A 27,187-nucleotide genomic window follows, 5' to 3' on the forward strand; every position below is an offset into this window, starting at 1 on the left:
ACAAACTCAAGCTACTCAACGACTATGACGGTCAGGTCGCCAGCCCAAGATATCCCCACGAGGGTTCTCGGGGTGATTGCCACGGAGCTCCAAATCCCTTTGAGTGAATTAGACGACGAGGCTGAGTTTTCTGAGCTCGGTGTGGACGATCTGGTAGCCCCTACCATCATAGCCAGGATCGCGAAAGAAACCGCCCTCCGGCTCCCAGAGGATGTTTTCCAGGATTCCGAGACCGTGGGCGTGCTCCTAAAGTATCTTGCGGCGCTCGCGCCGAGGCCACAGACACCGCCGCCCGATCTGCCGGTGAAACCACGCTTCGACCCTCGGTCGCTCGGGGTTCTGATCCGCAGGGGAGGCACCGTCGCCTTCAAAGCCGGCAACGTCCACCAACCCCGAAATCTCTTTCTCCTCCCCGACGGCAGTGGCGCGGCTATGGCCTATGCTCGCCTCCCAGCCCTACCCAACACCACCCTCTACGCTCTCAACAGTCCCTTTCTTCAAGACACCGCTGGTTACACATGCAGCATTGAGCAACTCGCCGCGGTCTGGGTCGATGCCATTACCGCCATCCAGCCCCGTGGACCTTATATGCTCGGCGGATGGTCGGCCGGTGGATACTACGCGTACGAGGTGATGAAACACTTACAGCGGCGTGGCAAGATTGTGGACCGGGTCGTGCTGGTGGATTCGCCGTGTCGGACAAATTATGAAGCGCTGCCGCTTGCGGTAGTTCGGCACTTGGCTTCCAGCGGGTTGATGGGGGACGAGAGCGCGACCAAGGGAAAGAAGGGTGTTGTCAATAAACCAGCGCCAAAGCGGATGGTTGATCACTTTGCTTCCACACTCCGAGCAGTGGAGCGGTACAAGCCGATTCCGCTGAAGAAGGGTGAGGGCCCGATGCCCGAAGTGTTCCTCATCTGGGCGTCGGAGCCTCTCATCAGCGAGGCGCAAGCTGAGGCTGCTGGGTTGGACTCAAGCGTCAAGGTCACCCGGCTGCTGTTACTACGGTCGCAGGCTGACTTCGGGCCCAACGGCTGGGAGAAGCTGTTCCCGGGGGCAAAGATGGCCATAGCGAGGGTGCGCTGCCACCATTTCAATATTGTACATCCACCAAACGTGAGTTTATGTTTACTTGCCCGACGCCGATCTCCAAGCTCTTGATAATTATCGTTGTCGTGTCCTGGAATTCAAACTGACTCCCGTGGTAACAGGCCGAGAGGCTTGGAAGTTTGTTAAGTGATGTAGTTCATCCGGAGGGTGAAGCGGAGTGGCGGAACAGCTGGAAAAGCAATCAAAAGAGCGATTGCGAGGTGGGGGTCACAGTGAATTGAATTCCCAGAATTTAGTGGATGCGAGCAAAGAGTTTGAATACCACCTAGATATACTTGTTTAGTTTGCTGTTAAGTAGCTGGGCCGCGGGCGGTTGAGCGTCGCTAGCCTAGAATTTTTAATTTATTAACTAACAGAGATTGCAACGCACGAATGATCAGCTGTGGGTTAATATCCCAGCAAGGGCAACTGCCCGGGCCATTCTTTCCTTGACGTATCTCGTAATTACATATTAATTAATAAGAAGAAGGGTTCAATGCCCTGGGTAGAAGAGTCGAGGTGCGAGGCAAGTGCAACCTTACACCGTAATTGATTCCCCGTCGCTCTTTCCGTCAGCTCTCTGTCTCTCTCTCTTTCACTCTTTTAGGTGCTCATGGCAGCCACAACCCCCAACCACCAAAAGCCATTTCGTTCCGCCTACCATGGACTTGGTGGTTAACGTTGACTGGTGAGTGTAAACCATCAAAGCTCTTGTAATTAACAGAGTACTTCTCGAAAGATAAAACCTGCTATTCTGTACTTTCGTAACACAGAACAAACTAATTGTTTAGAAATGACCCTACAACTAACTACCTCAAATGACGGACGGCCTGGATTCGGGCATTCTGCTTCCCCGTCCCCCCCCGCGTTCACTTCCGCTGAGCAAAGATGATAGAGCTTCGCCTCACCGGCGCATACGTCCTGATCTCGACAATCTCCAATCCAGCCCTACCGAGCAGCGTGTCCCACTGACCCTTGGTCCGCTCCGCTCCCTTCAACAACAGCATCATGTTGAGGTCCTGGCCGGTGACCCAGGTATCAGCACCCATGTCAGGCACGACTAGCTCGTCGATCAACACCAGCGAGTCGGGGCCAAGAGCCGGCACGAGACCACGCAAGATATCTACCGAGTGCTTGTCATCCCAGTTGTGCAGAATGGAGCGCAGGTAGTAATACTTTGCGCCGTGCACCGGCTGGGGCTTGAAGAAATCATGCGCCTGGAAAGTAATGCCCTTAGTCGGGGGTGCGTTGGCAACCGTTTCGGGCAGGTCTTGAACCACCAAACGGCCGGCTAAGTGAGGGTTTCCGGCGAGAATTCGCCGGGCCTGATGGCCGACGTTGCCCCCCACATCGACAAGGACGGGTCTACCACTCATCTGGCCAGGAGCCCCAAGATCCGATTCGCCAAAGGAGACGCAATCGAGCCAGTCTCCGCCACGGTCGACCGTCATCAACCCCTGGAAGGAAGACAATATGTCAGGCCGGGCCTTGAGCCAAGGGTAGAAATCGCTGCCGGACCAGTCCTGGAAAACGGATGGGCTAGTTGAGATGTCAGCGTAGCTGGTATGGGCGTAGTTGTCGCGAGCGAGATGTGAGTCGGGCAGGTGGTGAGTATGTTGCGCAATAGCAGCTTGGAAGAGCGTTGCACCACCCGCGACACCGGGATCGGCCAGGAAGTGCGTCAATTTCCGCGCTGCGAAGCGCCCTGGCCCAACCTCAGCCACCAGCCGGTTGGCGGCCAAGTACCGCACCACGCGGTCAACGAATTCGGGGTGTGCGCCGATCGGGGCTGCAAGTTGTTCGGCGTTCAGGGTCTCCGGTGTGTCGACAAGGGCTTTGAACACATTCAGTTGGAGCCCTACGCGGATGAAGGTAAGAAGGCGGGTCTGTCGGATGGCCTAACGTCAGTAACAGCTTCTCAGGGGGAACCGATTGATATCGAAAAAAAACGTATGAAATATGAAGGGGGTACGAACCGCGTTTCCAATCCGCATTATAAAATCAAACGGGGTCTCGAGGTTTTCGGCGGCCTCATACAGGGTGTTCATAACTGCGTGTCTACCGACATCGTCTAGCAGAGCAGCCTGGCCATTCACGGGGGAGACGAACAGGCTACCGAGCGCAGGCTTTGGCGTGCCGCTGATCGTGCTCTGGGTTGCCGTGGGCTTTGCGTGCTCGTCATGACCGTTGGTATGACCGTTGATGTGGCCGTTGCCGCTCCCATTGGTCGTCCCATTGGTCGTCCCATTGGTCGTGCCGTTGCTCAGACCATTAACCGTAGTGGTGGGCGCCCCACTGGTCACGCCGTTTAGTCCATTCGACCCGTTTGTACCCGCAGCTGCACCCTTCGCCGCGGAGGTTTCGGCTCTGACACCGGAACCCCGGCCCTCCAGAAAGTCTGCCGAGTACAACTGAGCTCGGTCAAGTTTGGCCGTCTCGGCTTTGGTGAGGCCAAGGTTTCCGCGCTCCAGCCTGGGCGTCAACCCGTCAATCGCATCAAGGGCGAAGCTGTCCATGTTGAACCCATCCTCACGAATCATGCGCCGGCTGCGCAAGATGTCAAGAACTAGAGCTTCCTGGGGGGTCAAGCTCTTTTCCAGGCTGTCCAGGGCTTTGATGATGGACTCGTCGTCGTGGGTTTGGTCGCCCAGACCCGCGCTTTGGAGCTTGTTCAACACCGCTTCTTTCTGCTCCGGCGTGACCTGCGAGAACGCTTTAAGGCAGAAGTTCACCGTGTTGGAGATGTCAGTCTGCGAGACTTTGCCGTTGGGGTCTGCGTCCGCCGTCCCCTGAATAACTAGGTAGCGTCATACTCGTCAGCCACACCTGTTTGTCTCTCTGCCCGGTGCCCAGGCAATGATTTGTTTGGACTGATTAATTAGTACTTACCCGGTCGGAACAAATTGAACGCGCGGTGAAACCCCTCCTCGTCAATGTCCTGGATGACAGGGTCCTCTTGCGCCCTGATTTGCTTCAGAGTGCTGCTGACAACCAGAAAGAAGCGGGTATAGCTCTCGGACGTCTTCTTTGAGTGCCACGACGCGGCCGCCGACTCGTCGCAATCGCCCCGAATCGACGCTGCGATTGTGACAGCGGCAGAGACCCCACCCAGCACCGCGAGATGAACGCCAGACGAAAAGAAAGGGTCGATAAAGCACCCAGCATCGCCCACAATCCGCGCATACGGAAAGGCATAGCTCGATGCGCTGTACGACCAGTCCGACGCCGACTTGATGTCGGAAACTAGCTCGCCATCCACCAGTAGCGCCTTAATCTCTGGCACCAGGTCCAGGGAATGCAAAAAGAACTCCTTCGTCCCCGGCGAGCCCAGCTGGCGTTTCTTGTCCGTAGCCATCTGCTGGTTCTGCACGATCCCAACCGAGTGCGTGCCGTCGTGCAGCGGGATGAACCAACACCACCCGCTGGCATCCTTCAGGGCCGCGAAGAAGGGGGAGCCAGCCTTGTGCGTGCCGACGCCGTACGTGCCGCCACCTTTCCAGTAGCCCCAGTTGGCGATGTTCTTGAGGTTCTGGTTGAACTTCCGGTTCTTGAGGTACTTGGTGCTCAGTAAGCCGAACCGGCCCGTCGCGTCAATGATGTAGTCGAACGAGATGGTGCCCGTGGTACCGTCCTTGCGCTTCCATGTGGCGCGGACGGGCTTGCCAGGGTTGACGATGCCTTCCTCGGTGTGGCTGGCGCTGTTGTCCGTGGTGCTGTTGGGGACATTTTCAAACTCGACAGCCTCGACCTTGGTGGTGTCGAACCCCTGGGCCCCGCATGCGACCGCGTGGTTAAAGAGCAACTCATCGCCTTCGGATCGGATGACGTTCCAGGCGTGCCCGTTGGGGCCGCCAGCTGCGATGAAGTCCGTGTCTTGGGAATGTCAGCTTCGCAATTTTGATTGTCTTTTCTTGGCCTTCCCTTTCTTTTTCAAACCGGGGACTCATTACAAAGCAGTGTTTACTTACACGCTTCAGGCTGAGTGTTGTTCAACCGGAATGCCGCGCCATTCTATGATCAATAATTAATCATCGCATCGTGTTAGCCCACGACCTTTCGTTAAACGTAAACAACAACAACAACCACAACAACAACAAGCCCACGACCTTTGAAAACAGCACAACCGGATTGACAGAAATATGAGAGCTTTTTTCTCATCCGTACCTTCTTAGTAAATCCATGCGCATTGAACTTCTCATCACAGTCGATAAACCTAAGAAAGTGGCGCATCGACGGCAGCATGCTCTCGCCAATGTGGTACCGCGGGTGCTTGTCTGACTCCAAGATCACGACGTCAATGCCCTCGCGCGCCAAGGCTGCGGCAGCAAACGACCCGGCAGGGCCACCACCAGCCACGAGAACCGTGCAGCTCTTGGGGATAGACATGGTCTAGGAAAAGAGCGATGAGGGGCAAAGGTTCGGAGCGGCGTCTTTGGGGACTAGCTGATGTTGAAAAGGGGCTTTCGAGGCACGAGTTGTATACTGGCGCAAGGTGTGTCGTAAATAACTGTGGTCAATTACTCTGCTGACCCCCTCCTTCGTCCCTGAATCCTTGGATGTTTTTATGTCAATGTCTCTTGACTCTCCTACTAATTATTCACCCCATCGGCCACTAATTACATCCCGATGTTTCCCACCGCAACAACATCCCGTTTCCTTTGGCTAATCCCACCGTTGTTGGACCGCGACTCCCAAGTGTCCATCTTCAAACTCGGCTTCCGTACATGTCCACGAAAGCCCCAACTCCGACAAGAAAAAAAAAAAGACCACGAAGGTTACGAAGCTGCTTGTGTGTGTGTGTGTGTGTGTGTGTGTGTGTTCATTCGGTCTCGGTCTCGGCCTCGCGCCAGCCGGTATTCAAACACGGACGGACAAAATCCACCGGGAATGAATCAGCAGAATTCATTAATACTGGCTCGAGGCGACGACCAAGATGATAATCCCGAACCGAATCCGAAGTAAGAACGGCACCACCCCCGCCCCTCCGCCCCGAACTCCCCAACAGAAAGGGCGGAACGCGGAACAAACGCACCGGTTGCCCGTCGGGATAAGAAAGGATACATGGGAGGTAATCTACCTCATTGTCTGCAGCCTGCCTGCAGGCGCCGGTGGGTTTATGGTGTGGGGGTCGAAGGGAAAAGTGGGGGAGGGTACACCCGTACAGTAACAGAGGTGTCCTTAAACTAGCCGAAGTCGAGCTCGAAACCGACGGGCCGAAAAAAAAAACAATCCGGGTAAGGGAAAGGAGGAGGGAATAGGGGTGGGGAAAAGAGGAAAAGACTTGGAAGAAAGCCTCATGATTGAAAATGATACATAATCAATGACCAACAATAAATTGGGAAGGTTAATTAATTAGAGAAAGGTCCGACAGTCCGACAATTGTCAGAGGGGATTCATGGCGTGGCAGCTTTCTCAGCGCTCACATCACAGGCATACATCACTCAAACAGGAACATTCCATCCCGCATGTGGCCAATCGAGGTGGGCAATCATATCTAACCGAATTTGGTTTATTAATCCACGATTATGGCCCCACAGGATGGGATAAAGTGGGTTGGGTCTGACCGTGATAATGATGGTGATACCAAAAGGTGAGAACGGGTTTCGGTGTTTTGGCGTGTGTGCGTGTGTGTGTGTGTGAAAGAGAGGGGTGTTTGTGTCTCTCGATCTGCATCTGCAGCTCTCGCCAGCCGCTCGTGCCTTTATAATCTGAATGTGACGCTGGGATGTCAGGGTCGTATTTGGTGGGGGTGTGGATGCGTGGCTTTTTTGGGGCCGGGAAAAAGTAGGTGCTCATGTCTTGTACGAGGGGGCGTAGGGGGGTTTATGAGCTGTGACGTGAGAGTAGTTGGTAAATTTGCTTTGGGGTTGTTTCCGTAGATTTGTGGTTGTTGTGATGATGGGATGGCAGGTAGTAGGGAATAATTACGTTGGTTTCCGACCTATGAGAACATGTAAATTAGTACCTTTTAAGTAATTAATTAGATCCAAACCGAGAAAGGCTAGATGTCTCCGGTGTCCGTGACAACCGAAGGGCCAACCGCGATGGCAATGAAGTAGATTTTAAGAATCAAACCCAAAGTTTTGGGCAGGTCTCATCCAGAGCAAACAAAGATTCATAGCGATTAGCCGTAGTATCCTTGATCCAGAACTGGCCCAGGATCATCATCCTAATACGTTATGTAACAGCCAAGTGATTCAGCCATCCAATAGCCCGTGGATAATCCGAAGTTGCTGAGCCAAGTTTCTGCCCCTAGACGCAGAGCTTATAACCCAGAGCCCAGTAATAAATACCTGTCCTACAACTCCCTTCCCTCCAAACCCCATTCACGCCGCTTGTCCCGGGTGTGTGGACATGGTTACACGACGTAACGGATCGCCCTGCAGCCGAGCCGCCGTGTCATCCCCCACCGCCTTGAGCCTCCTCTTGAGCAGCGCCGCCAGGTCTTGAAGAATGGGAGCCTCGCTTTCTGAACCACAACAAGACGACGTCGCCGTCAACCCCTGCCCCGACAACATAGACGACCCGGATCTGGATCCGGCCCAGCCTTCATACCGCTTGGTGAACTGGTACACCACGGCTGCGAACTTGGCCAACTCGTCAAGAACGTGGACCAGGATGAAGTTTACATTTTCGCGGACGATGCTGGTGCTGCTGCCCTGGCGGGTGAAGAGGAGGGGCCTTTCGGCAGGTGAGTACGCCATGATGTTCCCGTTTTCTTCCCCGCCGTTCGCGTTTTCGTTGTCGTTGACAGCCCCATTCCTGATGTCGTTTTGAGGGTGGTGGTGACAACCACAACCCTCAGTATCTTTGTTTCCATCCGCGCTTTTCAAACAACCTCCACTCCCAATTCCAGCGGCACTCCCACCTAATACTCCAAGCCGGTCTCCCGGTATCTCCTCATTGGCACCCGTCATACTATCAGCCGCCGACCGACGCACAACGCCCCCATATAAATCCAAAATGGACAAGCATGCCGCGCTAACCAACACCCCCGTTTCCAGTCTGCCAGAGCACGGGCAGATCAGAATAGTCGACAACTTCCGCATGGCCGCGCTCGCCACTTCAATCACGGACCTAGAACTTTCCCCTGGCCCCGCTCTCACACTGCCGAACCTGCTGTGAGGAACCGAAACAGAAGCAGACGATAACGTGGACTCCAATTGATTCTGCACCGCCATGATCAGGCTCACACAGTCGGTCCCAGTTTGCTCGCAGGTGCGAGAAGGGGGCGGGGATGCAGGCACCTCAATAGCGGGATGGTGGTGGTGGTGGTCTTCGCTGCTGCGAGACTGCCGACGAGAGCGCGCGGGGGGTGGAGTTGGGAGGCCTCTGTTGGGTAGGTGGGGGAGTTTTGGATAAGGGGAGAATTGAGAGAACGCCACGTGGGGAGGTTGGTGATCTGGGTTGTGGTTGTTGTTTTTGTTGATATTTTGGTTGGTATGGCGTCGGGGAATAGAGGACGCAGTCTCCAAGTTGGGGTCGATGTCTGTCGAGCCAGCTGTTGGAACAGTGGCTACGACCGCCGAGGCTGTGGCCACCGAACTACGCCGTCTTCGAAGGGCCTTGGACTTGCTCTTGGTGGCCGTGGTGGTAGTATCATCACCGTTGCTAAGATTGCCGTTTCGCCCCTGAGGACGACCCACACGTCGAGCCGGACTGTAGAAGCACGGGTAGTCGAGCTTCTCGCAGCGACCACACAACGGTTTCTGTTTGTCGCAGCGGACTTTGGACGCCGAGCACATGTCACAAGAGTCCTTCAACTTTCTCTGCGGCTGTCGGTCCACGAACCTGTGTATTTGTTGGCTGGATTTGTCCATTGTTGTGTGTGTTTGGGGGCGGTTGTTGTTGTTTGTTTTTGTTGTTTATCCTGTGATGCTTGGATCCTTGGCTCGCTCAGTTGCTCCGTACTTCTTTTTTCGCTTTTGAAACAAAAGGTTGGGAACCCGAAGCGTCCATCGGAGGACACAAGTTGCGGATGGGAGGAGAAAGCCAGAAAAAAAGAAATCGCACCTTGTTGAGAACGCCATCGGTGGCTACTCTAACGATCGGTTATCGGCCACCCTTTCCTGACTGGTTGAGTTCATTCAAAAACAGAAAGGTACGGTCCGCTCGAACCCGTCATTGTCACGAAGCATCTTCTTAATTAGCCGAACACGGTTGGCCAACGGGAGCGCTGCTGGCACCACCACCTCGGAGGAACTTGGCACGATGCTGACACGCGCCTCTCACCCATTATCATCAGCCCCTGGTTCTCGTTGCGAAGCTTTCCGAGGCCGGGGAAGCTGGGCGCGGGAGAAGGCGGGGTGCTTGACGGAGCGGCTTAGACCAAGGAATCCAGGGAAAATGACACCATAAAGAAAGAAAGAAAAAAGAAACGAGGAGAAGGAAGAGGAGCACAGAAAGAGTCGACCGGCCTATGCCCTTAGGCCTTTGTCTAACAGACTTAGATGAGTGCATCAAATAAATCTCCAGAATCAAGCTCCAATTGCGTATTCCCGCCGGTGCTGAGTGGCCGCGTATTTCTACTCGCCGAGTCCCCACATTTGACTGTCCGCAGAAGTAACAGCGCAGCTGCACGTTAAATCACGGTTGTCGAGAAAGGCCTGTTGCGAAAAAGGTTGACAAGGCTTACCGAGACGTCGGCGGGCGGACCAAGGGTACTAGCGGGCGGAAAGTCCCCCCCGTTAGATCCGCCGCTGCTTGACTTGGGGATGCGGGCCGTGAGCGAAGGCCGTTCCGACACGGTATTTGTAAGAGTACTTCTTGAGACAAGACCACCACGTTTCCGGAGTTCGAGGGAGGCTGGACAGCAGCACTAGACCAGACGGCGAAGCAAGACCTCGTGGCTGCTCATTTTCCCGTTAGGCCATTCGTGTATGCTCTTCTGTGTACCCAAAAGGGCTGAGCGAGACAAACATCGTTTGGTAACTCGGTGTCCCGTTGCTTCGTCTTGTCCTCCCCGATTTCCCCCATCCAAGCAGCGATCATCCACGATGGAATGGAGCTTGTATCCCGAATCCGAGCCGGCCCAGTTTGTCGGGAGAATTTATCAGTCCAACAACCGGCCAGGCGACGTCGGTCGATTCTTCAGTCTCGACCCAACAACAACAACAACAACAACAACCGACATGACCAGTACATCTCCGGACCACCGGGAGGATGAAGCCGAGTTTCTTTTTGGCCCAGCCGCTTCAGCACTGCCCAGTCTCCTCCCCGACCCAGACCACGGTTCCGTTGCGTTCGACGCGGTTGACTGGGGCGAATCCATGTCGTGGCATCTAGGCGATCTCGACACTGGCGACCCAGTAACTGCGTCAACACCACGATCATCTCCCTCTAGTGCAGAGGCCATGATCTTGGCAGACATGGGAAGCCATGCGGTCAGCAGTGAGTGCTACCAGAATGCCGCCACGAGCGCGGCACAGGCTCGTGGCACTCACGCTTGTAGCACACGCACACGCACTAGCCATACCGATCTGGCTCCCTGCCCGAGCCCGCAGGATCCGTCCCACCCAACCAGCCCCTGTATTGCCGCCGCCACCAACGTCGTCAACGCCTTGCACACCCGTGCCGAGATGTGTTTGTCAAGCCCCTCTTCACCGTCTCCTGCTTCGGATTTTGCGTCGTTGTCGTCGCTGTCTTCCTCTTCATCTTCGTCTTCCACGACCTCCTCATCATTCTCTTCGTCTCCCCCAACAACAACCATCGATCGCCAAGGACATCACACCAAACCATCAGGGGCTCGTGGCATCGACACAGTGCTGACTTCCGGTCGAGAAGCCACCTCCACCATCCTAGCCGCCCTTGAATGCGAGGCCTGTTCCAGCCGGCCGCAACTGCATCTTCTTGCGGCGACAGCTCTGGAGAAGCTGGTTGGTTGGTATCGGCTGGCGGTGACCGACCTGATCGCAACATCATCGACAACGTCAGCAACAACAACAATCCCAACAGTAACACCACCCTACTCTTCCCTTTCTTCTTCCTCTTCATCCCCATCAAAACACCAAATTAAAATCAACCCACCACCACCACCACCACCAACCTTCACCGCCAAGCCACCATCCCCAATATCCACAACGTCGAACGGGAACACCACCACCCCCACCAACTCAGCAGCAGCAACAGCCCCTTCCCTCACAATTGCCATCGGCTCTCACACCGTAGAAGCCGAATCCGCCCTCCAAACCGCTGTCGTCGCCGCCGTTGTGGCCTGTCGGTTGCAAGAGCTACATGGCGCAATCGAGGTTCTCGCGCAGCGGATGATGGCTGCAGACGGACTGGGCCGTCGTTGTCGCGACGGTGGTGATGATAATGACCGCCGGAAAGGGGGGAGGTGCGAGGGTGGGGGTATTAATAGTTCGATACAGGTGCAACTGCCGGAATCGGTGCAGGATCGGTTGGTGGGAAGGGTGCGGGAGCGGTTGGCGGTGGTTTGGAGGGAGTTGAATGGGGTAAGGGAATCTCAGGCGTTGTTGATGGGTGGTGGTGCGGCAGGGAGTTGGGTGTATTGATTGATTTGATGAAATGGTGGCTGGATGAATGTGATGGAGATATATGGCGGGTTAAGGTTCTATCTGTATCGGGGGGTTCTCGTCAGTTTGCTTCGTCTGTTTATAGTTTTGGTATTGTTATCATGTTTTCTCAATTTAGCGAGGCTCCGTGGAAAGATATGGGTCACTCGGATTTTTGTTATCGCTTTAAGAAAAGAGCAGCATGGTCCGCTGGGATCAAGAAGGTAACATTACCTATGTATGGTATGGTATGAACAATGTTGAATGGCAGCCCCATCAGTCTAACACTCCCGTTTCTCCTTCCCTGTATCGAGGCTGGCTTGTCTAATGGTTACCCGTAATTACCCGTCTCTCGAGATATGATAACGGCAAGGGCCATAATGTAAAGAGGGAATTAGAAACACAAGGAAGAAAGAAAGAGATCGAGAGAGACAGCGAAGAAAGGACAGAACGGAATCGGAAAAGCGGGGTGGGGCCAAAAGTTGTGTTACCGTTTGTTCTTTCCGTCGGCCGAATCCTAATTCCCTGCCCTATGCTCACATCGATCCTTCCTTCCCCAATCCTGAACAATCCCCCCTTACCCCCCGCCCCGGGCCATTTCCCACAACTACTTCTCTTCCTCGGCACTACCGGCTGACTCAGCACCACGCATCTTCGCCAGCATCAACGCGGCCTCCGCAGCATACTTGCATTTCATCCTTATTGCGGCGCCATACTTGTACGCTAGGAATGGAAACGGCATGCACAACACCGTCAGGAACGCCGGGATCGAACTCGCCCAGTGAATACCGAGGTTGGCGTACATTTTGCTCACAAACAACGGGAAAGCGGTCGCGAACAATGACCGGAGAATAGCGCCCGCCGCTAGCACGGACGCGGCGTACAACGTGTAGGCGTCAAGGAGATAGTTGAGACAGGAGAGAAAGACGAGAACACAACCGAAGCCGAAGGGTGCCGAGAGGATGATGCTGGCTGACCAGTGGATGCCGGGATTGTTGGTCCACGCGAATGCGAACATGGATGCTGGTAGTACAAGGGCTCCGATCAGAGCTGGGGGCAGTCGAGACTCTGGGGTGGCTGTCTTGCCGAGCTTGGTGTACCGTTTGTTGTCGTAGATGGTGTAGGCCAGGCCGATGATCATGCCCACTGCGAGGCCCAAAAAGGCCAGACCGCCGATGCCGGGGCTCCAGCCGCGCTGCTGTTGGTACACGATGGGGAAGGCGCCTAGAAACATGTATATGATGCCATAGAGAATGGCGAGGTACGTTGATGAGATGAGGACGATGGGTTCGAGAAAGAGAAGAATCCAAGGCCGTTTCAGGGCCCGGCTAAAGATTTCGGATGGTTTCGAGGTCTTGGCTTGCACCTCGAGCACGCTGACGTGGGGGTATCCGGTCTCCTTCGTAAGAGCCTTGGCTTTTCTTTGCAACAGGACTGGCCCGTATGTCTCCGGGAGTAGCAGTGACCCAGCGATCCAGATAACCCCGATGAAGATGCTACAGACGCCGTGGACCCAGCGCCAGCCGATAGTCATGGTGATGAAGCCTCCGATCACGGGACCGAGAACGGGGCCCATGAAGGGAGCAGCCGCAAAGATGGTCATGGCGAGACCACGCTGGGCCGGTGGGAACAGGTCGGCAATCACACCACCCGAGTTGGTCATCGGTGAAGCCCCAAAGGTACCCGACAGGAATCGAAACACCAGCAGCGAGGCCATCGAGTTGCAACCCGCCGAAGCTGCCACAAACGCCACAACCACAGCGTGAGTGGTGACAAACAGAATCTGACGGCCGTACAACTCGGAAAGCGGCGCCCAAAAGGCCGGTCCTACCGCAAAGCCTAGCACAAACAGAGCGATACCCAAGGCGAATATTTCAGAGTTGGAGTTGAACTCGGCTATGACCTCCGGTCCTGACGACGAGTAGGCGGACGAGGTCAGTGTAATGGCTAGAATGGATGTCGTGACGATGAAGGTGATGAACCACTTCCGGGCAGGCGACCAGTTCATTGGATTCTCCGGGTCCCCCGGTGCGAACTCGACGACCCGTGGTTGCTGGCCGGGCTTTCCCATGACTTCGGTGGTGTTGTGCGCTTGGGGGATCTCGTTTGAAGTTTGGGATGGATTCGAAGTCTCGTTTTCTGGCCCTTGGCCTTCGATGTCGCTCGGGTTACCGCCGGCTGCGTTGGTGACCGACCGTTCGGGGCCGTGCTCGTGGTTTTGTTCGATTTTTTTTGTTGCCATTTTCGATGAAAGACCAAAATTGTGATTTATTGAGACCAGACAACCCCCAACCCAAAACTTGATTCTTTTTTCTTTCTCCTTTTTTGGGATTAACAATCGGGATGTGATATCACCAACTCGACCAATGTTTGTTTGTTGGTGTTGTTTGAGCACCAGTCAGTCCCGATCCGCCAGTCTCTTTCTTGGCATGGGACCTTTTGGCGTGGCCAATAGTTAATGAGTCCGTTCCGCCTCTCCGCCAGGAAAGCGCAATCCATCCCGCCCACTTGCCATTTTTGTCTGGCAAGACGATCTCATTTGCTGTCATTGCGCGGCATTGGCCAATCATAATCCTTCCGCATCCGCTGTTCCGCTCCATTCCGCCCTACTTCCGCCATTACGTCTGCCCCGACAACAACCCCCGCCCTCATCCATTTGCCCAACTTGCCTTTTGTCCCACAATCCCGCTCTCTTTCCTTCCCTTCCACCGACCCCATCTTTACGTCCGAATCCATATCCGCCTATTGTGTTCAGGTCTTTCGGACTAGTTCCGCCCAACGGCCACGCTTTTGCAAAGACAGCCAAATCTCACATTCCACACGCACGAGATTGGACTCATTAGAGAATGCATCATGTCAGAGACAGACGAGCGATCGCCGGATCGAGTCTACCGCCAACAGCGGGCCAAGAGGCTCAAGATCGCAGTTGCTTGTGAGCGCTGTCGCACAAGAAAAAAGAAGTGCGACGGAGCACGACCAGGTACGTGTAATTACCATTTACCAAGGGCTGCTCATTCAGCATGCCGCGGTTAGTACCATCCTTGGTAGTTTGGAACAGGGTCTGGGAGGCGGTGTTGGCGGGTGTTTGAAGTCCAATCAGTTCCATGTCGCTCCTCCATGTGTTCCCCCCACACCCTGCTTTCGCAGGATTCATCCAGGGGATTTCGACATATTACATTTTTTTCTTCAAGCTTTCTCAATCCCCGAGTCCAAGGTCTAGCTAATCTGACCAGCCCGTGGGTGCATATACAGCCTGTAACCATTGCCAGAAGAAAGGTAATCCTTGCTCTTACCGCAATGGCTTGCTGCCTCTTTCCAACGGCACCCGGGCCGTCGACTATGTCGATCCTCGGGGCCGTCCTCTTCTACGGATGAGCGCTGGCGGAATGAGCGAGTTTCCTAAGACAGCTGCTGCCCAAGAACCAACGCCCCGTCCCGTCCCGAGCCGTCCTTCCTCCCCTACTTCCGAGCTGTCGGGTCAGATTGATCCAGACAGAGTGCAGTCCGCAGACCCACAATCTGGGGTTGTCCACGAGGTCTTTGTGGGGGAGGTCACAGCCGCCCTGGACGCCAAGATGGGCCGCCCGTCCAGCAAAAGGACCAGCATCGGAAAGACGCCGCTGAAAGACGCCCCGCTGTTTGATCTCCACCTCGACACCGGCGGGAGTGAAGATGTCGACAGCAGTGTGCTTCCCCAACGGAGGCACGCGGACCAACTCGTCAACATGTTTTGGCGGCATCTGCAGCCTCTGGAGCCAATTCTGGAAGAGGAAGCGTTCTACCGCTCATATGAGGCTCTCTTTGCTGGTTGCGCTCTGCCGGAGAACATGGATGAGCGCGTGTTTTTGAGCATTCTGAATACCATATTTGCCCTAGCCACGCAGTTGCAAGAAGACCGGGCGGCCGACGAACGGAATAAAGCCAGCAATGCGTACTTCTGCCGTGCCTGGGCAATCCTCCGCCCAGAGACCATCATATGGGAGCCTGGATCGCCCGAGATTGTTCAATGTTTGCTTCTTATGGCCAGGTACCTACAGTGTTCCGACAACCTGCATCAAACGTGGATGGCTGTGGGCGTGGCAGTCCGGATAGCACAGAGCATCGGTTTGGACAGGCCCGCTTTAGCCGCAGACAATAAATCTCCAACTCGTAGTCGCGCTGCTTTCCGAGATCAGTTGTGGAACTTGTGCGTTTACATGGACAGGTAAGGGGGCCACCCCAATTTTCATAATTTATTCAGTTATGTTCAAAATATGGGGCGGCTGACGGCGGAACGCCCGCTCTAGAATGGTCTCTTGGGTATCGGGGCGGACACCAATGGCTGTCTGGTCCAGCCAGCCGCAGGATGGCCCTGAAGAAGACGGGAGAAGCCGATCTCAAGCCCGGACGCCCAACTACCTTGAAAAGACCATGGATCTCTATGAGCTTTCAGATCGCATATTGCATTCACACCTTCCCGTTCGATCCGCGAGGTTGAGCAGCCCGAGCTTTCCGCGTTTGGGTCGGTTTGACGAACATATCAGCGACCTGCCTAAATTTGAGGCCTATCTCAACAAATGGGCCCAGGATCTCCCATTGTCGTTGCGACACGGTCACGTCGACCTCCGGAGTAATAGCGTCGTGTTTACACAGGCACTTCTTCTTCGACTTCGGTACGTTTGGTGTAATTTGACTTACACAGGTTCTTGTTATTGCCCCTTCTTCTTTTCCTTTCCCCCCCCCAGCGCGAATATAGTGTACTAGCTACCATGGCTTACACCGATCATCTTAGATTTTTTCACGCTCATGTTACTCTTTTCCGACCGATGTTAGCTCGCCACTGCCTCTTACGCCCTCAAACTACACCATACGATACGGATGATGGCACAAGTGGGAGTCTCGGTGTCCAGGTAGTCCAAAATTGTGCCGCGCTGTGCATTGAAAACGCGCAAAAGGTGATCTCGCTGGTGATAGACGAGTGCCGCACCCCATCACCGACACCCAACCACCAGGATGAGACCGGTTCCAATCCAACAGTCACGATCGGCCTGATCCCATGGTGGTATCGGGTGTTTTACTTGCACGTCGCCAGCACTGTGCTAATGGCAGCGACCCTGCAGCCCAAGCTTTGCACTCCGGCGGTGTCTGAATCGTGGAGCCGAGCGATGGAGGCACTCCGGGCCCACGCGCATCTGAGCCCGTTTGTGTCGCAGTGCCTGGCCACCTTTGAGACCATCTCGTCGGGCATGGCGATGGCTGACCCCCACCATTTCCATCAACATGTTACTAGCGGTGGGGGTACCGGGCCCCAATTGGGGGTAGACGTGGGGACGAATGTTCCGAGGGGCCAGCCCGACCTCGGGCTTCCTCAGTTTCAGGATTTCCCTTTTCATGACATTGTTTTGGACACGGGAGAGCCCTTGTTTGCCATGGAGGATATGTCTTGGGTGGGTGGTTTAGGCTTACCCTTGTAAATTGAATTAATCAGGTATATTCATCATTGTACTTGAAATTTGAACTGAATGGACTGATTTTGCCTAGGGACACACCCAAGATTTTCAGCGTAGCGGCGCCCGGTGTAAGAGCCAACAGAGTGCAGCGGTATTATGGCCCTTTGTGGTCGGAGAGAACCATATCACACATTGGCGGGTACCCAAAATTGTCCGATAAGGGCTACATAGTAATGGACTCAAAGTCCCAGGCCCCAAACTGCCCGACTGCGCGGATCTGGCCCGGCACAGGTGTTAGCGCTGGGAACCCTGGTCCCTGGCAATACCGACCATCTTCAAATCGTTGGATATTATCTCCAATTCTACCGGCTGTATGATCGGCAATCACATGATAATTTTATGATAATTTTCAGCGGTGTCATTGCTTACGATAATTACTCTCCAGTCTCGGAAGCCGAAGGTGGCAAGGTCAGGGTATAAGGGAGAGTATCAAAAGAAAAGCCAAGCCATCCAACTCCCCCAGCCGTGGTAGTCCACCCTCTTACTCTTGTTCTTCCTTTCAACAGATTTTATTGCCCGGAAACAGTCTCATCATGGGCAGCTTAACGCCACCCAGACATCTCCTGCTATTCGGCGATTACTCGATCGAGAAGCTCGCGTCGGTCAAAGCACTCGTCCAGCATGGGAAAACCGTACCTGCCGCGGAGCGGTTCCTCCGCGAGGCGACAGAGGTGATCCAGACTGAGTTCAGCCGGACGGACAAAGCCGTGCATGGCTGGGAGGGGACAACGGCGTCTCTGCTGGAGATGGCTGAGGCTGTGGATAGCCCGGGAGGTGGCAACTTGGCTGTGGCTACTGTGCTGTTGTGTGCGGGCCGGCTGGGGCAGCTGATTGTGTATGTGGAGAGTCACTCTCTTGTTAGCTTTTGTGTCTCGTTTAACTAACCATGCGCTGTAAAGACACGCGGATACAGACCCTACCATCCTCGGATCTACGCACCAGCCCGTCGACATCATTGGGTTTTGTGGTGGACTGCTTCCTGCAGCAGCGGCTGTAGCGGCTCAAGATACGAGCCAGCTCTTTGCCTTGGCTCGTGAGATGGTGTCGATCAGCTTTCGATTGGCCTGTGAGGTTGCCCAGCGAAAGCGGCTGATCGAGGATGGGCCAGCAAGTTGGGGAAGGACGTATGTGGGTTTGGGACAGGATCAGGTCCAGGGGATTCTTGATAAGTTTCATGAGAGTGAGGTATGTACATACTGTGTACCGGAGCCTTAAGGCCGCTGTGTGGTGCGGGAAAGCCGGAGTCTAACAACCGCCTAGGGGATCCCCGGCCCTCGAAGAATTGCCATCGGAGTGGTAGCCAAGGGCTGGCTGACCCTCATTGGGCCTCCGTCTACCATGGCCTCGCTATCATCGTGGTCCCCGGAAATTGGCAATGCCGCCAGTGTGCCCACCGATGTCGACGGTCCCATGCACAGCTGCTGGTCCCCCAAAGTCGACGCGGTCAAGATTCTCGGGAGCTCGCCGCTGCTTCAACAACCCCTGGATCCGACCAAAGCGCGCATGCTCTCACCAGCTGGGTCGTGTACAGCGTACGACCACCCCAGACTTGGGTCTCTCGTGGAGGAGATTGTTGTCGATGTTGCTCACAAGGCATTGTACATCACCGACACGATCGGTGAGAGCGTAGCAGGGTTACCGCAGCGAGGTGAAGGGCTTGTGAAGCTCTGGGTCATGGGCCCGACGAGTCACCAAGCAGCTACCACACAGGCGCTCAAAGCAAATGGTCTCGAGTACGAGGTCCAGCCATCTAGTCAAGAAACCCCCAACCCAGAAGACACAACCCAACAAGGCCGTCCCAACTCCGGTCTAGTGGCTATCGTGGGCATGGCCGGCCGGTTCCCCGAGAACGACACAATCGAGGGCTTCTGGGCCGACCTACTCGACGGCAAAAGCCACATCAAAGAAATCCCCCCCTCGCGCTTCGACATCAACGCCTTCTACGACCCGACAGGAACCAAACCCAACTCCACCACCGCCCGCCACGGCGCCTTCCTCTCCTCCCCCGGTCTCTTCGACCACCGTCTCTTCAACCTCTCCCCCCGCGAAGCCTCCCAAACCGACCCAGGCCACCGCCTCCTCCTCACAACCGCCTACGAAGCCCTCCAATCAGCCGGCTACAACCCACAAGGCGGCATCGCCGCCGGCGGTGCCCGCGTAGCAAGCTACATCGGCCAAGCCGCCGACGAATGGCGCGAGATCCTCAACCAGCGCGGCGCCGACATCTACTACGTGCCCGGCTTCAGCCGCGCCTTCGCGCCCAGCCGCCTGCACCACCGTTTCCGCTTCGGCGGCGGCTCCCATGCGCTCGATGCCGCGTGTGCCACGAGCGCCGCGGCCGTCGCTATGGCGGCTGCTGCGCTGTTGTCTCGTGAGTGTGATATGGCCCTCGCCGGCGGGGCTAGCGTACTGGTGTCCCCTACCACGTATGCCGGGCTCAGTCGGGCGGGGATGTTGTCGACTACGGGCGGGTGTCGGACGTTTCATGAGGATGCGGATGGGTATGCGCGCGGGGAGGCGGTGGGCGTGGTAGTGATGAAACGGTTGGAGGATGCTGTTGCTGATAATGATCGGGTGTTGGCGGTCGTGCGGGGCGCGGGCAGGGCGTATGGGGTGGATGCGCCGTCGATGACGAGACCGTGTGCGGCTATGCAGGAGGTTGCGTATGGGAGGGCGTTGAGGCAGGCGGGGGTTGAGCCGGGGGAGTTGGCGTATGTGGAGATGCATGGGACGGGCACGCAGGCGGGGGATGTGGAGGAGGTGAGGTCGGTTATTGGGGGGTTGGCCGGGGGGAAAGGGGGGAAGAAGAGGAAGGGTTTGTTGACGGTTGGTGCTGTGAAGGCCGCTGTTGGGCATGGTGAGGGGGTAGGTGTTTTGCTTTCCTTTTTGGTTTTTTTTACATTATCTATTCCGAGTGGATACTAACACTGATATTTAGGCCGCCGGTATCACGTCGGTGATCAAAGCCATCATGATGCTCCGCGAGCGACAGATCCCGCCACAGCCTGGGTGGCCGTTCGAGTTGAACCACAAGTTCCCCGATCTGGCCAAATCGGGGATCAAGATCGCGACGGAGCCGACGGCGCTGCTTCCAAGTGCTGAGGGGGATGGTAAGATCAAGATTGTGGTCAACAGTTTTGATGCTTCGGTGCGTATTACGTCCTCCTTCCCCTCTCATTTTTCTTGATTTCTATGAGAAAATGTTGGCCAACTATTTACATCCAGGGCGGCAACGTGTCCATCGCCATGGAAGAGCCCCCCCAACGGCCCCCTAAACCAGCAGACACCCGACCGTGGCACGTCGTGGCCGTATCAGCCCGCACGCCAGCCTCCCTGCGACAAAACTCCGAACGACTCCTCGCCTTCCTCGAGAGCCACCCCGAGACCAACCTCGCAGACCTCGCCTACACGACCACGGCCCGACGGATGCACGAGCAGTTGCGCCGGGCCTACGTCGGCGACTCTATCGCGGCCATTGTCCGGCAGATCCGCACCGATCTAGATAAGCAAAGCGACGCGGCTCCGGCCAAACCCAAAGTGCCTAGTCGGGTTTTCTTGTTTACCGGCCAAGGCTCGCAGTACGCCGGCATGGGAGCCACGCTGTTCCGCACGTCGCGGCGGTTTCGGGAGACGGTGTTGCTGTATCAGCAGATGGCGAGTGCGGTTGGTCTGCCGGATTTTGTTGGCCTCCTTTCTGATGTGAATGGGGGACAAGAGGAAATCAACATCAAGCCCCTCGACCCAGCCGAGGCATCAACAGTACAGATCCAACTAGCCATCGTAGCACTCGAACTAGCCATGGCCAGGCTGGTAAACGCCTGGGGTATCACCCCCGATGCCGTCATGGGCCACAGCCTAGGCGAGTACGCAGCCCTGTGCGTGGCCGGCGTGCTATCAGCCAGCGAAGCACTCCTCCTCGTCGGCGAGCGTGCCAAGCTCATGGAGAAACACCTCGTCGCGGACGCCTACGCCATGCTGGCCGTGAGCATGCCGGAGGAAGACCTCGCCCAGCAGATCCAGCAACTCAGTCTCCGCTCCTGCGCCGTGGCGTGTGCCAACGCACCGTCACTGACCGTGGCCAGTGGGCCGGTAGCCGAGATCGGGACGCTCAAGAAAGCCCTCGAGGCTGAGGGGCAGCGAGCCACGCAGCTGCGCGTCCCGTACGGATTCCATTCCAGCCAGGTCGAGCCGGTCCTCGATGAGTACCAGGGTATCGCCCGGGGCACGCACTTTGCCGAGCCCGCTATCCCCGTCGTGTCCACGCTGACCGGCCGCGTGCACCGGAAAACAGCCGGCGTGTTTTCTCCGGCGTACCTAGCTCGACAAGCCCGGCAGAAGGTCGACTTTTGCGGAGCTGTTGAGGCCGGTGTTGAAGACGGGCTGTTCGCCCACGACCCGCAGACTAAGACGCTATGGTTCGAGATGGGGCCCGATCCGGTCTGTCTAGGCCTTGTGCGTCGCTGTCTTGACGGTTCAAGTTCCTCGGGTTCCGTATTTCTACCGTCGCTGAAGCAGGGCAGAGACTGCTGGGCTACGCTGTCGGAGTTGTTGAAGGGGGCGTATGAGGCCGGCGTCGAGATTGACTGGCCTGAGTTTCACAAACCGTTTACGGGCTCGCTGACGTTTATTGACTTGCCCACTTACGCGTTTGACGAGCGGGACTTTTGGACGCCGTATATGACCACCGTGGACGCTGTGGCGGCCGTGTCTTCTGAAACAGCCACAGGAACCTCCGGGTTCCCGACAACGACGCTGCAGCGTGTGGAGAGCGATAAGACGGAGGGCACGGCCAGGATTATTACGTTCACCTCGCAACTCGCTGACGAGCAGCTACTAAAGGCGATCAAGGGACATGTGGTCGGCGGGTTTGAGATTTGTCCGCTGGGTGTGTTCCAGGACATCGCGCTCACAGCTGCAAAGCACATCTTCTACCGCGTCCACGGCAACGCCACCGCGCTTCCGGCCCTATCTCTTCGCGGCGTGGAGCTCGGACAAGGCCTGATCCTCAACCCAGACACGGTCCCGCACACCGTAATCCAAGTGACGGCATCGTACCGCGTAGCCGACGCAGCGGTCGAGGTGGAATTCGCCTCGAAGCTCACTACCACCAACAACAAACTCACCCACCACGGCAAAGCCCACGTCGCCTTCGACATCACCTCCCCCTGGAAAACCACCCTCCCGCAAACCCTCTACCTCGTCAAATCCCGCATCGACACCCTCCGGAAACAAGCCGAGTTTAGCAGCGGCGCCCGCCATCTCGCCAAGCAAGAAACCTACCAGCTCTTCTCGGGCGTCGTGTCCTACGCCGAACCGTACCAGGGTCTACAGCAGGTGATTTTGAGTGCGGACTGCGCGGATGCCGTGGGGAGAGTGCAGCTCACCGCTGGGGATATCAGCAGGTCCTCGTTTCATATCAGTCCGTACTGGATTGATGCCGTGACGCATCTTGCTGGGTTTGTGCTCAACTGTGGGCTGCGGTATCCAGAGGATGTTGCGTGTTTGGCGGTGGGGTTTGAGGCATGGCATCAGGTACGGGAGTTAAAGGCTGGCGGGGTGTATACTGTGTATACGTGTCTGCAGGATGAGGTTGACGGCGGAACGGGGCATGGGGTCAGGGGGGATTGTTATGTGTTTGCGGAAGGGGGGGAGTTGGTGCAGGCTACGCTGGGGATCAAGTTCCTGCGGTTGAAGAAGGCTGCACTGGAGATGATTCTGGGCGGCGGTTCTCGTCCGTCAAAGTCGAACAACAGCAGCAACACCACTCGCACTTCGGAAACCACTCCCGGCCCGGTCCCCTCACCACTCCCAGCCAAGTCAAGACAAGCCACAGACCACACGAGCATGATCCAAACCATGCTCTCCATCATCGCCAGCGAAAGCGGCTGCACCCCCGACGAACTCGCCGACGACACCGCCTACACCGACCTCGGCGTCGACTCGGTCATGGCCATCAACGTGCTTGCCCAGCTGGGCAAGGAACTCGATTTGCACCTGCCGGCGGCATTTTTCCTGGAAAACGAGACGATTGGCGATTCGAAGGCTGCGTTGCTTGCGCATTTGGCTGAGATCGGTGGGTCTGATGGGGGGGCTGGCATTGTTGGTGATGATGTTGATGCTGAGTCGGAATCGACTACTTCGGATTCAGGATCGAATTCGGAGTCGGCGTCGGCATCGACACCGACGAACCCCTCCCGTCTCCTCACTCCCACAGCACCCACCTCCCCTGTCCCATCCTCGGACTCACTCTTCTCACCCCCGAAACACCACCCCGCCGACAAAAGTGGTAACGACAGTCCGACAGCAGCAGCAGAAACAGCAGAAGAAGAAGAAGCCCACCTCTTCCACTACCAAGGCCCGCGCACGTCCGACTCGCCAAAGTTGTTCTTCCTGCCTGATATAGACGCCGCTAACGAAGGGGCTGATGATGAAGGTGGAGGTGTAAGTGGTTTGGGCTCGACATTTGGGTATTTGTCGCTTCCGCCGTTGGGGAGTGCGGAGTTGGCGGTTTTTGGGGTTGAGGTTTTGGCGGGTGCTGGCGTTACTGGTGGTGCTACTGCTGTTGGTGGTGACAGTGGTCATGAGGGTGGTAGTGCTATCAGCACCGCAACAACAAACGCCCTAGTATCCGCGATCAAAGCCGAGCAGCCTGGTGGCCCGTACCTCCTCGGCGGGACGGAAAGAGGGGTGATATATGCTGTTGCGGGGGCTTTGTTGAAGCAAGGGAACGGGACGAAGAGTGGGGGGGTTGGTGTGCTTTTGCTGGGCGGTCATGACAGCCTCACAGAAGGCGATGCCTCAACAGCAGCAATCAATGCTTCTCTGGGAGAGGGACAGGCCGGGGTGGTGTGGTCAAAGAGTGTGCGAGACGGAGTCACGTTGGAGGTTGTCGGGGGGAGGGTTGGTGATGACGGAGCGCAAGATGACAATGAGTGGACGGAGCGGATTCCGGCGCTGGGGGTGGTTGAGGTTGAGGTGGGGTTGGGCACGTTTGATGAGTTTGTTGCGGCTGGTGGGTGGTGAGGCGTGGATAATGTCCAGTACTAGTTTGTCCTGGGTTTGGTGTTCAGGGGTAAGGGTTAGAGAGAAGTGATGGACCCTAACCCTAACCCTAACCCTAACCCGAGCCCGATATTTCTCTTACTTGCTCTAAGTTGAATATATATTTCTCTCGTTTTTCTTATTTGTCTCCATTCTAGTCATTTTTTATCCTTAAAAACATTCATTCCTCCTCCCCATAATATTTCTCCACTTCTCACCTTCTTCTTGAGTGAGAAAATCCAACAACCAACCGCAACCAAAATCCACCTCCACTTCCCTTCTCTTCTCACTGACACCCCAACTCAAAATTGGAGTCTGACGAACGATGTAAGTCTTACTAAGCTGGGAGTTTACTATAGCAGTTAAGCACAACGGCTCCAACCATACCCACCACTTAAGCTTGGGTGAGATCTCTGTGTTAATAATGTCGCTAACCTAGTTGTCTGGCCCAACTCATGTTTCACGACCCCAAAGTATTCACCAGCCACCTTATCCTCCCATGATCCCGTAGAACTTCAGGAACGGTGGCTCTTAGGCACGAACACGAATCAGCGTGAGCCGTGGTAGTGGAAACGTGGTGCTACTGACAAGACAGTATCGGTTGCCGGGTCATGAAGATGAAATTAGTAACTGAGCCGAGAGGCATTGGATAGCGGTGGCCGGTAGGTAAGTTTCAGGATAGAGGGGGTCCAGGAACTTGATAAGCGTTCGGCGTTGAGAGTTCGGTATATAGTAACGATCGTATTCTGACTAATTATTATTCCTAGTATTATAGAGCAAGGAGGTACCTGGAAAGGGAAGGTGAAAGTCTACAAATGCTAGTCATCATACCCTCCTGACTTGTATCTTAAGATGCTGTTATAAGTAGGAAAGTATTAACCCCCGAAAGTTGAAGTTTGAAAAGTCCACCGGGGATAGGTTTACAACTAAGTTAGAGAAAAGTATAACGTTAGCAATCAATACCACTATTGCACTCAGACTCTTACATAGCTAGCTAATTTAGATATGTTTATTAACAATATATAGTAGATGGTGTTTCTCTCTTCTTCTTTCTTGCCCTTTATCATCATTTCCCCTTTTCTTTTTCTTATTCTCTCTTTCTTTTTTGCTCCTTTTCTCCTTTTCTCCTTTTCTCTGTTTCTCTGTTTCTCTTTTTCTCTTACTACAAATCGATCTTAGAAAGATCCTGGAGGCTGGTATCACTCTTTTGAAATCGATTAATGGGCATTTGGTGCTTGCGTGCTTGATCCATGGATGACTTGGGATCGGGTTTTGGAAAGAGGTCAATAATTATCAGTTCGGATCAGTCCTCGACACGCTAATGTTCTGTTCTATTGTTTTAGGTTGATTTGCTACATGTCCCAGTTATTTTAACCTTAAAATCATTGAATAGAACTTTCCCCCATGAAACATACCCATATCTACCAATCGGATACCTTCTATCGACTCTCGAAAATCCCAGTATATTCTACTTCTCCCTTTAAATTCCACCATCTTCTCCAACCTCATTCCCCCTCCTCGGCTGGCTTCCGGCCCAAACTCTCCAGCAACCGTACCGCCCTCGGATCAAGTTGTGAGTGCGAAAACGTGTTCAACCATCTCTGGCTGAGCGGCGCAAACCTAGTGTCGCCCCGGTATGTTTTCACCAACCACTCCGTCGACCGATTCGGGTCCTCGATCCAGGCCGTCGGTACCCAATGTTTCCACATGCTTGACTCCCAGCCGGTGTACGCACCACCAAATGGAATGGGCCAGTACCGCATAATAGGCGACTCCGGCTGGGTCAGGGCGTATGGGTCATCCGGTCCTAGTTGTCGGGGGTGATCGTCGCCATAATAAGTAAAATTGAACAGCTGGGCGACGTTGAAGTCGATGATGACGACTTTGCCATTGGGCCTGACGATAATATTATGCGGTTCGATGTCGTTGTGAGTGAGAAGTCCTTCCCACCAGATGGTGATGTCGGTCTCGATAATGTTACGCATGACTAGGAGGCGAAAGTCTTCCGGGGGGAGTTGAGAATAGTCGGTGGTGGTGGCGTAGCGCCTCTCCGGGGTGGGGCTGCTCACTTCGGCCTTCTCCATCATGTCCACGAGGCATTCGCCAGCGACCAGCTCCAGCAGAATCATTCGTACCCAGCGTCGGCTGGGTTCGAGCTTGGGGTGGTCTGGTTCTGGGTCTTCATCGGGATTTACATCCGGACTGTTGACATCAAGTGCAAAGGTCCAAGATCCAAAGTAAGCCGGGGCCAGGACGCCGCCAACGCCAGGGATAGGCTGCAGGGACTAGTACGCGCAGGCTTCGACGCTGTAGTCCTTATCGGCGCGGGTTATGCAGTCCCAGGCGCCAAATACCAGCGGATAATCGGCAGCATCGTAGATCTTGGCCACGTATTCCACGGTCGGATCCCCGTCGAGAAAGCATGTGAGGACGTGGGCCCCGCCTCTGTCACGACCAGTAGCGTCTTTGTGGCGCCGTGTTTTGGAGCCCGTGATGGTCAGTGTGCGCTCATGAGCCGGAGTGGTATAGCTGGTAGGCTGGGTCTCGTTCTCCATCGGTGGGTAGGCGAGAGCCACCTCAACGCGGCTGATGTACCGAGGCAAGCTGTCCCAGTCGACGACGGGTCGCGGGCTGTCCCTGTAACTGCCATTGATTCCGAATGGTGCTGGCGGGCGGTGTTCGCGGATGAGGAGGGTTTTGTTTGGTTGATAGCGCTCCGGAGTACCCTCGATAAATGACATGATTGTGGACGATGGATATGAAGCCCTGGAGATGCCTGCGTCAATCGCGGGATTTGAAGAGCGGCCAACTGTTGACTCTTGAATTGTCTTGGTGATGGAGAGGAAGTGAGTCCCCCAGGGGGTAATTAGGACCAGAAACTGAGGGGCCAAAGAGAGTAAGAGAGAGACTCTTAGACCGAAGCTTCTGCTGTGGTGCCGTGCTTCTGCCTAACAAGAAAACTCGTACCCTACAGGTTGTGTGGTTGGGACCACGGGTCCACGATTCGGGACAAATGTATCGGTGAACATTTCACCTCAAAGAGGAAGGCGGGGC

The 27,187-nt window shown here is 55.4% G+C and overlaps 7 protein-coding genes across 7 annotated transcripts; 3 read left to right on the forward strand and 4 right to left on the reverse strand.

Annotated features, from left to right (window-relative positions):
- Positions 1-24: 24 nt before the first annotated feature.
- C8A04DRAFT_37253 (Alpha/Beta hydrolase protein) lies at positions 25-1,331 on the forward strand (the record flags this gene model as incomplete). Its single annotated transcript, XM_062783816.1, has 2 exons — positions 25-1,116; positions 1,212-1,331. 2 exons carry the CDS (start codon positions 25-27, stop codon positions 1,329-1,331), a joined length of 1,212 nt encoding a protein of 403 aa, XP_062637007.1.
- Positions 1,332-1,958: 627 nt separating this feature from the next.
- Positions 1,959-5,475, reverse strand: C8A04DRAFT_28629 (putative flavin-dependent halogenase/O-methyltransferase bifunctional protein; the record flags this gene model as incomplete). Its single annotated transcript, XM_062780714.1, has 5 exons — positions 1,959-2,975; positions 3,066-3,886; positions 3,979-4,962; positions 5,058-5,100; positions 5,254-5,475. The coding sequence occupies 5 exons, from the start codon at positions 5,473-5,475 to the stop codon at positions 1,959-1,961; spliced, it is 3,087 nt and encodes a 1,028-aa protein (XP_062637008.1).
- Positions 5,476-7,415: 1,940 nt separating this feature from the next.
- C8A04DRAFT_28630 (uncharacterized protein) lies at positions 7,416-7,793 on the reverse strand (the record flags this gene model as incomplete). The annotated part of the gene is made up of 1 exon (XM_062780715.1): positions 7,416-7,793. The coding sequence occupies one exon, from the start codon at positions 7,791-7,793 to the stop codon at positions 7,416-7,418; it is 378 nt and encodes a 125-aa protein (XP_062637009.1).
- A 2,292-nt stretch (positions 7,794-10,085) lies between these two features.
- On the forward strand, positions 10,086-11,603 carry C8A04DRAFT_28631 (uncharacterized protein; the record flags this gene model as incomplete). Its single annotated transcript, XM_062780716.1, has 1 exon — positions 10,086-11,603. One exon carries the CDS (start codon positions 10,086-10,088, stop codon positions 11,601-11,603), a length of 1,518 nt encoding a protein of 505 aa, XP_062637010.1.
- Positions 11,604-12,210: 607 nt separating this feature from the next.
- On the reverse strand, positions 12,211-13,845 carry C8A04DRAFT_28632 (major facilitator superfamily domain-containing protein; the record flags this gene model as incomplete). The annotated part of the gene is made up of 1 exon (XM_062780717.1): positions 12,211-13,845. One exon carries the CDS (start codon positions 13,843-13,845, stop codon positions 12,211-12,213), a length of 1,635 nt encoding a protein of 544 aa, XP_062637011.1.
- A 611-nt stretch (positions 13,846-14,456) lies between these two features.
- On the forward strand, positions 14,457-24,115 carry C8A04DRAFT_12190 (uncharacterized protein; the record flags this gene model as incomplete). Its single annotated transcript, XM_062777243.1, has 11 exons — positions 14,457-14,583; positions 14,856-15,807; positions 15,890-16,255; positions 16,375-17,052; positions 17,284-17,449; positions 17,518-17,927; positions 17,992-18,277; positions 18,353-19,957; positions 20,085-20,240; positions 20,318-23,026; positions 23,135-24,115. The coding sequence occupies 11 exons, from the start codon at positions 14,457-14,459 to the stop codon at positions 24,113-24,115; spliced, it is 8,436 nt and encodes a 2,811-aa protein (XP_062637012.1).
- A 1,523-nt stretch (positions 24,116-25,638) lies between these two features.
- On the reverse strand, positions 25,639-26,874 carry C8A04DRAFT_37258 (uncharacterized protein; the record flags this gene model as incomplete). The annotated part of the gene is made up of 2 exons (XM_062783817.1): positions 25,639-26,418; positions 26,488-26,874. The coding sequence occupies 2 exons, from the start codon at positions 26,872-26,874 to the stop codon at positions 25,639-25,641; spliced, it is 1,167 nt and encodes a 388-aa protein (XP_062637013.1).
- Positions 26,875-27,187: the final 313 nt, after the last annotated feature.

This window comes from Dichotomopilus funicola, assembly GCF_033296635.1.
Source record: "Dichotomopilus funicola strain CBS 141.50 unplaced genomic scaffold C8A04scaffold_31, whole genome shotgun sequence".
Classification (NCBI taxonomy): Eukaryota; Fungi; Ascomycota; class Sordariomycetes; order Sordariales; family Chaetomiaceae; genus Dichotomopilus; species Dichotomopilus funicola.